General features: G+C 43.2%; 1 protein-coding gene across 4 annotated transcripts; it reads left to right on the top strand.

The window, feature by feature from the left end:
• The first annotated feature begins 3,751 nt into the window (after positions 1-3,751).
• ANKRD40CL (ANKRD40 C-terminal like) lies at positions 3,752-9,194 on the top strand. Of its 4 annotated transcripts, none has more exons than XM_055576210.1 (5): positions 3,752-3,894; positions 4,339-4,428; positions 7,257-7,337; positions 8,072-8,247; positions 9,051-9,194. In XM_055576210.1, the coding sequence occupies exons 2-5, from the start codon at positions 4,392-4,394 to the stop codon at positions 9,192-9,194; spliced, it is 438 nt and encodes a 145-aa protein (XP_055432185.1). In that variant the 5' UTR covers positions 3,752-3,894; positions 4,339-4,391. The 4 variants fall into 4 exon arrangements, with proteins under 4 accessions (XP_055432185.1, XP_055432186.1, XP_055432183.1 ...); XM_055576211.1 differs by having other exon boundaries at positions 3,791-3,894; positions 4,344-4,428; XM_055576208.1 differs by having other exon boundaries at positions 3,792-3,894; positions 4,290-4,428.
• The last annotated feature ends 1,797 nt before the right edge of the window (positions 9,195-10,991 follow it).

The following is a 10,991-nucleotide window of genomic DNA, read 5'->3' as shown; positions in this document are numbered from 1 at the left end:
GAGCCCATTGAAATGATACAAAGTAGACAATCCGATCGGAGAAGGCAATGACACCCCACTCCAGTGCTCTTGCCTGGAAAATCCCATGGGCAGAGGAGCCTGGTGGGCTGCAGCCCATGGGGTCGCGAAGAGTCGGACACGACTGAGTGACTTCACTTTCACTTTTCACTTTCATGCATTGGAGAAGGAAATGGCAACCCACTCCAGTGTTCTTGCCTGGAGAATCCCAGGGATGGGGAGCCTGGTGGGCTGCCGTCTATGAGGTCGCACAGAGTCGGACACGACTGAAGCAACTTAGCAGCAGCAGCAGCAGCAGCAGACAATCCTATACTTGTCTAGCCGATTTCCTACTTCCCATGAAAAAAAGGCTCTTGTCTACATTTCCCCCTCATTCTGCCTCCTGGCCAACCTTGGGGCCTTTCTGTGTGGCCTTGTGTGGCATGGCATGTCCTCCTCCTCTTTGGAACTGTAACAAACTATCTTTTCAATGTCAGTTGTCTCCTGATCTGTTGGCCTCACCATACCTCAATAATAATAAAACCTACCTTTTTACATTTTATCTCTTACTATCTGACTGGAAAAATTACAAAACTTGACAACACTGTGGATGTTGGTCTCACATGTGGCTGGTAGGAATGGAAAATGGTTAAACATTCATGGAGGGAAATACAGTAAGAGCTAACAAAAAGTCTGTGTTTACTTTTGACCCAGAAATCCTACATCTAGGAATTTACCCAGAATATGTATCTCCAATAATAAAATATACATGGATACAATATTACTAATTACATCACTGTCTGTAATTGCAAAATATTGGAAACATACTGAATCCCTGTACATAAACAATTTGGTGAATAAACTATAGAATCCCCACACTATAGAGGGTAGGGGGAAGGTGAGAAAGGTATCTATGAACTGATATGGAATGATTTCTAGATATATTGTTTAGTGGGAAAAAAGGTGAAATAGAAAAGAATTTTTATACCACTTTTTCTGTAAGAAAGGAATAATAAGGAGATACACAAGTATCTGTCTGATTTTTCAAAAATCAGCACCGGAAGTCAGAAACAGGATATAATTTCCTGCAGGGGACAGAGGAGCACGCAGGGAAGGCATGGAAATGTTGAGTGAATCGACTCTAATTTTTGAATAGTTTTGACTTAGAATCAAGCTATATACTCAAAATATATATGTAAATAAGGATTGGGAAGAATCCTAAAATGCAAACACAATCAACCCAACTGTATTTCAAATAAACAATTCTGGAATTACTTGGTCTGTGTATTGTCAGGCTGAGCGAATGAGTAAATATATTAAAGAAGTTAGGAGCCAGATTTCCCACAGTTGGAAAAGAACTACAAAATGGAATTGGAGAAAGCTAGGGGAAATTCTTTTGTTTTTAAATGCAACCAGAAATATCAGCATGAACTTGTTGTATTTAATATATTAATATACACACAAAAAATAGGTAGAGACATATGTGTGTATGTGTGTCCCCAGATCTCCACTAAAAGGACCTAGAAGCATTCTTCTTGGCATCCACAAGGGAAGGAGCATACTGTTCCCCACTGAACAGAATGTGGCTCCTTGGAGAAAGGATGGAATCCGGGGCTGAAGCAGGGAAAGTACAAGTTGATGTGCCAAGAAGTGAGAAAGTGCTCATAAAGTGATGGAGTACGGGAAAGGATTACAGGATATAGGAAATAGCTGTAAGTAGATACTGTACACAGTTGGGATAATCTGAGCACCAAGATAAATAATGGGATTAATGGATTATAACTCATGGAAACTGGAGTGAAGGAAGGAATAGGATATTTGAAGAAGGAATAGGATATCTGTATGGTTTCATAGTACCTCCTCATAAGTTAGGTCTTAATTAAGAAAGGGAAAAAAGACATACTTTACAACAGAAAAACCTGGCAGCAGACAATTCCTTTCACAGGTGATTAAAGTCACCATCCCCTAAGATGGGACAAACCAAGATGTGCCTCCCATTATTATGTGCTAAGAAAGACATACTGCTTCTGTGCTGTCCCAACCAAAGCACGTCATCTGATCCTAATCACAACAAAACGCTGGACAAACCCAAGTGAGGGACAAATCACAAAATCAACTCCCTTGGACTTTTCAAAATGCCAATATTAGGGAAAATAAAGAAAGGCTGAAGAACTTTTCTAGATTAAAGAAATGTATGAGACCTGAAAATTAAACATGATGCATAACTCTGAATGGGATCCTGGGCCAGGGAAAAGCGTTAAAAGTGATACTGTTGGGTTAATTGAAAAATTTGAGTATGGACTATGGTTTAGCTGAGAGCATTATATCAAAGTTAGATTCCCTGATTTTGATCCTTGTATCTTGGATATATAAGAGAATACCTTTGATATTAGGAAACCCAGCCTGAAGTCTTTAGGGATAAAGGAGCATGTCTACAACATACTTTCAAATTTCAGGGGGGAAATGTGTGTGTGTGTGTGTGTGTGTGTGTGTATTATACACACACACACACACATGCATATATATACCAAGGAAGAGACAGAATTAAAGCAAATATGGCAAATTGTTAATCATTGGTAAAGGGTATATATTCTTGCAACTTTTATGTAAATTTAAAACTATATCAAAATTAAAAGCAATCCCCCACCCCCCCCACACACAAAAGCTAATATTTAAATAGAAGGGTCCCTTAAGTGCCCAACATAATGAATGAAAAAAGACTCACACCCAGGCCTGTGTGGCTGCCTCCAAACAAACATTTTGCCCTTGCTTGCTAATGGGTTCTGATTTTTAACATTAGACTTTTTACTCTAGAGCATATATTTATTTAAAAAATAAAAATATAAGGGAGTTCCCTGGTGGCCTAGTGGCTAGGATTCTGGACTTTCACTACCATGGCCTGGGGGGTTCAATCCCTGGTCTGGGAACTGAGATCCTGCAATCGCACAGTTTCCCCGAAACAACAAGAAAAAGTGAGTATTGTTGAGAGAATGCATGAATGAGTGAACCAGTGAATGTGGAGTGGGCGAGTGTATGGACAGAGCAAGTGACATGGGGACGTTGGGGATGCAAGAGGCTCCCCCTCAAAGCACAAGCACTTTTATCCCCAGTCTCTCTGCCTTCACAGCCCCACCACACAGGTGAGGGGTGCAGGGTGGCTCTGTTCAAGGGTGACACACCCTGGCAGCGGGGCTGGCCAAAGTGCCTTTCCTTCCACTCCCTTAGGAGGTCAAGCCAGGTGAATCCCTGCTGCTTCCTCTTCTCTGCCCAGGGCGGGGCCTCCTGCATTCTTGGCAGAAGGGCACCAGGCATGCTGAGGAGACAGCATCAGGTTGGCAACAAGGTGACCCAGATCTAGCCCCAGGCCTGTGCTCAGCTGCCCCTGTGACTATCAGGGAGCATTTATCTGCTTTGGGTCTCCATTTCCCCATTTGCACCTTAGGCAGTTTGGTCCAATCAGTGACTTTCAGCTTTGGCCATAGATGAAAATCAGCTTGGGGGAGATTTTAAAATTTCAGGGCCCAGACTGCACCCTAGACAAATTAAGCAGGACTCACTGGAGGGTATAATCCCGACACCCACATCACGCTTTGCAGGTGATTTCAATGCACAGCTTGGTTTGAGAAACCTATGGGTGCTGATCACGGTTGCCTCTAGCCTCATGATAATAAGCCCCACCTGATGCCCCACTTCTGACACTGGAGTGTTCAATGAAATGGGAGGATCACCTCAAACATGTGAGTTCCTACCTTCAGCCCTTTGAGACTGCTGCCCTACCCAGGACTTTGCCCAGCCCCACCCACCCTTCATTAAACTTCCTGCTCCAGCCCCTGCCTTCACCATCTTGATGTTTGGAATTGAGGACTCAGGATCCTTGCCAAAGAGGAGTCTCCCCAGGTATGTGCCCAGGTGCTCTTGCTTTCTTGTCACGCACAGATGCTGAAGAAGGTGCTGGGAGAAAGGGGAGAGAGAATTGGGGAGGAGAGGGAGTCTGTTCGAGATACTGTTTGACTTTTCTTTTCCTTTGAGGTAGTAGCTACTAACTTTTCCCAAGGAGGGCTGTGCCTCCAAAGGCCTCCCCTCTCAGGGGTCCTTGGGTGGGCATTATTAGCCTGCACTGCTTCCCCATGGACACAGGCTGAGAGGAGAGAGCATGAATTTTAGTCCCTTCCTTCAGTTGCAGCAACCTGTGCAAGTCATACGAAACACCTGAGCCTTAGTTTGCCTATCTGTAAAACAGGCCGACCCTGCCCTATCTCACTGGCCAATGACAAGAACATATTGTTTCAAAGCAGATAGATGCACTGAGGCTTTAAAACATGCCTTTTATTTGATTGGAAGCTCAGTATAAATGCTGGAGAGGCTGCTGATCTGACAGACTACAGAACTTACTCATGGCTGAACCCCAACTGGATGTGAAGAAGCCCTCAGGTGAGTCTTTAAATCCTGTTTCTAAATGGCTGTCAAGGAGGACAGGGGAGGCCTGAGGAGGCTGGGGCGTCCTTCTCCACTCTGCCAGTGCTGTGGTCAGAGCAGAGTGGGTAGACCATGGGTCCTTTCAGAGGGAGGCAAGTGTCAACAGCTACAACTAATAGCAGCCAGCAAATACTGGTGCTCAGTACATGCTAGGAGAGGCTGTCTTTTCTGTGCATTTTCTCATTCCTTCTTATAAACTTGTGAGGTAGATTATTAATCCCATTTTCCAGATCAGAAAACAGGCTCAGAAGGGTTAAGTGACTTGTCTAAGGTGTCACTGATACTAAAGAGCATAGGAAAAATTCAGATCCAAATCAGCCAGACTTCAAAGAGCATGCTTTCTGACCTCTAAGAGACCCTGTCCATCCACAGGTCCATCATGAAAATGAAATGCTTTTGCACGTGGGGGACATCTCATGCTGGGTGGGGTGAGGAGTGAAGGGGTGAGAAGGGCATTGTTCCAGTTCAGGTGTCTGGGTCACTCAGTTTCCCAGACCAGCACGGAGCTCCCTCCACGGCTGGAGTGGAAGGGCACAGGGACATCATTTCTGTCCTGGGAGAGAGCTGCCCTGGATAAGACTCTCTTATTTTTTGGAAAAGCATTTAGCAGTGTGGAAAAAGTATGGTTTAAGGCCCCAACAGAACTGACTTCATGGGCCTGAGATCAGAGCAGTTGTGCAGGGTCCTACATGCAGACAGACCTCACACTTGGGATTAAGTGCTCTGTGGTTGTTGGCTTGAAATTTTTTATAATTTTGAATTTGTTTTGTAAGCAAAATCAGATGGGACAATGGAGCACCTGCTGAGAGACTGGGAGCTGTGGCTCGAATGTGTGATTCCCCTCTCTCAGCCCACCACGCTCCAACCTCCACCAAAGTCCCTCACTCTGCTGTCTCCTTTGCACCCGGCAGTGACTCAAGCAAAAGGTGGTCAAGGCAGGGCATGCTCTGAGGTCCACAGGGCAGGGAAGAGGCAAGTCACCCTGTCCAGGTAACAGCATTCAGGTGGGGAGGCTTCAATTCCTTGGGTAGACATTTTGCCCTGGGCCACATTTCCCCAGTGGCTTGGACAGTAAAGAATCTGCCTGCATTGCAGGAGACCCAGGTTCAATCCCTGGGTCAGGAAGACACCCTGAAGGAAATGGCTACCCACCCAGTATTCTTGCCTGGACAATTATGGACAGATGACAGGTGCCGGGCCTTTGGGATCACAAAGAGTTGGACATGACTGAACGATTAACAATTTCTTTTCACTTTCCTCTTAACTAGGTCACATCTAGGTCCTGCCATTTCCTGGAGCAAACTCCAAGTTACTTTATTCTTCAGCCCCAGTTTTCTTGTCTGAAAATGGGAATAATACCTACACCCCATGGGATTATTGTGAGGCCAATGAGGTTTCTGTTGTGATTTTTTCCAAAATCCAAGTCTGATTATGATAGTCATCTCCTGAACACTGTCTAATGGCTTGACGCTGTTCTACAATAAAGAGCTTTCACTCACACCAGCACTATCCAATTAACATATTACATAAGGCACTAGTGGTAAAGAACCCACCTACCAAAGCAGGTTAGACGTAAGAGACACGGGTTCAATCCCTGTGCTGGGAAGATCCCCTGGAGGAGGGCACAGCAACCCACTCCAGTATTCTTGCCTGGAGAATACCAAGGACAGAGGAGCCTGGCTGGCTCCAGTCCATAGGGTTCACAGAGTTGGACAAGACTAAAGTGACTTACCACGCAAGCCACATAGGTAATTAAACTTTTTTGTAGCCACATTTAAAAGGCAGGTGAAATTATATTTACTTCACCCAATAAATCAAAACTATGATTTCAACATAAAATCAATATTAAAAATTAAAAAGAATTTTGCATTTTTTCCTGTCCTTGAAATCCAATGTGTACTTTATACTTAGAGCATATCCCATTTCACGTGACTAGCAACCACAGACTGGGTGGCAGAGGCTGATAGATAACCCCACAATCCTGACACACTCAGCCATGTTGACTTGCTTTTCTTTCTAAAGAACCACTGCACTGGGCCTTCTGCTGTTCCCAGGCCCTGAAAAGCTCTTCTCTCCCCACCCTCTGCATCTAGTTAAGCCGACTCAACCTTCAGAGGGCAGGTCACTGAGCCTTCGGGGAGGTCTTTCTTGGCCCCCTTCCAGCTGTTCACACTGTGTACCTTGACTTCACCAGGCCTACAGCTGTTAATAGCACATTTGCCTGAGGTCACCTGATTAATCTCTCTCTCTCCTGTTGTGAACACCAGCACAAAGGTCACTTTGGGTTTTTAACTGTTGTTTGAATCATTTCCCCAAGGACAAGCACCGCACAGAGTAGCCTTGGGAAGATATTCTATGTAAAAGGCCTGGCACCTGGATGCTCTAATGTTCCCTCCTTTCACTTCCCTCTGGTTGAGAAACTTCTCCTTATTAAAGGGACTCTCAACTGTGTAACTCTGCTAAAGATCTGGAGACACAAAACTCTTGATGCCAAATATATTTAAGTAGAAACAAGCACACAGATTATAAATATTTCTTCAGATTACATATCATTTAAAAATACTATCTCAGTTCCTTTTCATGATTTAAGCAGTAATTAAGGAAAATTCCTGTTCAAGTCTGAGTATAATTACTGCCCTTTTTGAGTTTTTTCCTGTGAGGAGCTGCAGAGCAGAAAGTGGTGACGGGGCTCTATTATCCCTCATCTAACTGGCAGAGTTGGCACACAGCTAAATGCTGAGCTGCTGCTGTTTCTCACCTCTCCTTCTCCAATTCTTTCTCAGGTGAATATAAACAAGGAGGCTCAAATCAACAGTTGCCAACTGACCCAGGTGATAATGCCAAACCTGATGACACCTGCCCAGGTGAGGATTCAACCCCTAGGTCATGTTGCAAAGCCAACTTCCTCCACCTTTAGTCAAGACTGCTCCTTCTTATGACAATAAAGTTTTAAGACTTAAGACTCACCCAATGCCACTGTCCCCAAGTGAAAAGTGAAAGTCGCTCAGTCATGTCGGACTCTGCGACCCCATGGACTATACATATACAGTCCATGTAATTCTCCAGGCCAGAATACGGGAGTGGGTAGCCATTCCCTTATGCAGAGGGTCTTCTCAACCCGGGGGTCGAACCCAGGTCTCCCACTTTGCAGGTGGATTCTTTACCAGCTGAGCCATCAGGGAAACCCAAAGATGTCTTCAAAGATGGTAGAATTATCCTGTTTATCTGCCCCTCAAGTCCCAGGGGATCCAACAGGAATCAACAGGATGATCTGCACCCTTAAGAATATAGAGCCCTAGGGCTACACATTTTCTTCAAACATTTCAAACAGCCAACAAAGCACACCCAACAAGTCACACCCAACCAGATGTACTGCCAAAGGTACTGCATGTCACACACTGGGTTTTTTATATCCTGGCTTCACAATGCCTTTTGGTGAGTATAATGGGGCATGTACCTGAGCTTGCCCAGCATTCCTATAAAAACCTCAGATAATTAAAAGTTTATATATGCCTTTTATTATATTATTATTCAGCTCTTTGGTATAATTGATGTTTAAAATGTTTGTTTCTTTTACATAAAAATTTATGGGATCCAGAGCTGGTACTTAAAGTCAGAATTCAGAGCCACAAAGAAAATGACTTCATTGAAGTTGAACTGGATAGACAAGAGTTGAGTTACCAAAATCTACTACAAGTAAGCTGCTATGAACTGGGGATTAACCCAGAGCAAGTGGAGAAGATCAGAAAGCTACCAAACACATTGCTCAGAAAGGTAGGGTGTTACAAGTTTCTAAATAGAGACTGGGCTCTAGGTGGGTAAAATTATGTTCAGTGAAGCCGATCACTAGCTTTTGTATTACTAATATGAAAACAAATCCAAGACACTGGACATCTTAGCTGCAGGATAGCCAAACATGGTAGCTAGGTTATTTTCAATCTGGTGCTTTTACAGATTTGCACACCTTTAATTTACTCCCTCTTTTAAATTGTCTGAATTACACCAACCAACCAAAATTTAAAACCCTAGCTCAGTATGTATGGCCAGCCTCCAATCTCAACAAACTGACTGGTCCCGGGGACAGAAAATACAAAGCCACTCTTACCTGCTTAGCAAAGTCAAGCCTTTGCAATCTCAGGAAACAAAACTGGGGGCATTTTTATGTATTTTTCTGATTCAAAATAAATCTCATTTTTTAACTTGAAAACTCTCATCTCTTTGGGCATTTTTTAAAAAGCAACTTTCAAAATGCCTTTTAGCAATTCTTATTGGTGCCGTGGCTAAGTGTATTCTTTGTAAACTAAAAGTGGTGGAATGATCATACTTTCAGAGAGAGAGAGAGAGAGATATTAGTGCCCTGGATGGACTAAAGTCTTTTTTAAATTGAGACTTTATTCCCCTTGGAAATCAGCAACAAGGTCTGAAACATAAAAACAGGAAGGAAAACAATCCTCAACTGCTGACTTAGTTTACCATGGATGGAAAGAGAACAGTGCTGGGGCAATCTTATTAAAGCCTTTTCACCGTAAGTTTATGTGTATTCTTGAACCATTATGTAACTTCTTTTTCATGTTAAGGACAAAGACATTCTAAGACTAAAGGACTTTCAGGAAGTAGAACTCATTTTAATGAAAAATGGAAGCTCTGAACTGACAGAATATACACCATCTCTGCTCGAGAAGCCCTGCTACAACAGCAATGCTGCAAAAATGACGTATTAGATGGCAGAAATGAAAAACGGGATATTTTGTAAATAATGAAGTCTGGATGCTTGTTTGTTAACTTCATATGTGTACTTATTTCCTTGTTGTGCAACTTCTCTAGGCTTGGGAGTAGAGTACGTTTAAAGTACTTTAAAAATTTAAGTATACTTATCAACACAAGTTTAGTTTGTAAAGTTGTACCCCAATCCTGATCAGGCACGGGTATGCACTCCTGATACACACGACAAATGGCCAGGCTCTGTTCACAATAACTCCATTAAGGGCAGGGTGAGCTAACTGGAGCTGGGAAAGCCAGGACTCGCTTGACACTCTGGTTTAAAGATCCTAGCTTCTAAAACCATCTCTTACCATCATTTCCGTTTTACAACTTTGAAATCTACAAAATGGTGACAGGGTAACAGGCAGGAAGGCTAGGGGTCCCCAAGCGTCACTTTTTTCCCTCTCTTCAACGACAGGAGGAAACAAGTGTCAGATATAATTTTTTCCCTTCTCTAGACAAAATTAAAAGGTTTCTTTAGAAATTCTATGTTGCATGACACCTGGTTCCACCTGAACTTTTCTCAAACCTTGAGCTAACCAATGTGTTTTTCTTATGGAAATGCTTAAGCTATGTTAATGAAGCATGTATTTACCTAAACTCTTTCTTCAGGTCAGTTCCACCTAAGATTCAGAACCAATAAGGGCTCAACAAACCAGTTTTACTCATGGAAATGTTCTCTTAAGCTATGTAAATAAAACTATGTATTTGTTCAGAAACCTGCCTCTCTTCAAGGTTCATGTCCATTTTCCGGCACGGGATGAGTCCCCTTGTGGCAATGCTATCTCAATACGCATGTTATGGGTGAGGGGTCTGGTGCCACTCTCTGAGCTTTGAGACATTTCCTTTCTCGAATTAGCAGCTTATAATAACTTCTTGCTAAAAACTAGCAAAAGGGCACTCTTTCTGCCCCTTTCTGATGTCGGTCATAAGTTTTCTTTTATACTTAATAAAACTTTATAACACAAAAGCTCTGAGCGATCAAGCCTTGCCACTGGTCCAGAGGCCAAGAATCCTGGCGTCATACACGGCTGTTAACAACCTTTAAATGGCAGGACGTACACAGCTTGAGTAACCCCTTTTTAACCTAACAACTTGCAGAAAAGCCAAGGCACAGCATACAGCATTGAATGTGCACTCCTGCCTGACTCCATTTACCAACTTTCATTAATACACACTTTTACACACCAGTGTGAACTCATCTCTAACTCTTATGGAATCAAGGAAAAAGTACCAGAGACCTCCTGGGCAAGCACGTCTTAATCTCCTCCAGCACATGAAATAAGCCATCCCTCTCTCATCTCCAAATCCTCAACAGCTCACTTCTGATGAAGGGTGAAGGGACACTAAGGCATTGCATCAACACTTATCTCACCCAATGCCAAAAAAAAATGGAAAATGTTCTTAACAGTGCCAAGTGAAATGTGTACCATTTTATTCATGAAATGAGTATGAAACCTAAATCTGCAGTTTACTTAGTACCCACAGGGTTTTGGTTAGGAGAACCTCAGCACCAAATATAAGTCTGGCATCCAAGTCACACTTTTAAGATAGCATGCCCCCTAATGAAAGCCAACGCCACCCAGAGCTCGGTGTTCCACTGCCAGGGCTGTGACGGGGGATGGAAAGGGGCCAATCCCCACGTGCTTTGTCCCTGTTCTTTTCAATCTGTCTTACCTGCACAGGTGTCACCTAGTGAAGCACAGGAAGACCATTAAGGACAGTTACCGCAAGGCTGATAAAATTAAATATGCATA

The sequence above is a fragment of the Bubalus kerabau genome, chromosome 4 (genome assembly GCF_029407905.1).
Source record: "Bubalus kerabau isolate K-KA32 ecotype Philippines breed swamp buffalo chromosome 4, PCC_UOA_SB_1v2, whole genome shotgun sequence".
NCBI lineage: Eukaryota > Metazoa > Chordata > Mammalia > Artiodactyla > Bovidae > Bubalus > Bubalus kerabau.
The sequence above is the reverse complement of the archived record's forward strand: the minus strand, read 5'-3'. Positions and strand labels throughout refer to the sequence as shown.

Bases quoted from the DNA above. Each gene is read 5' to 3' on its own strand.
- ANKRD40CL (XM_055576210.1), top strand. From the start codon at position 4,392: ATGGCTGAACCCCAACTGGATGTGAAGAAGCCCTCAG. The intron at 7,338-8,071 runs GTGAGGATTCAA...TATGGGATCCAG, and splicing joins ACCTGATGACACCTGCCCAG to AGCTGGTACTTAAAGTCAGA. The intron at 8,248-9,050 runs GTAGGGTGTTAC...TTTCATGTTAAG, and splicing joins CAAACACATTGCTCAGAAAG to GACAAAGACATTCTAAGACT.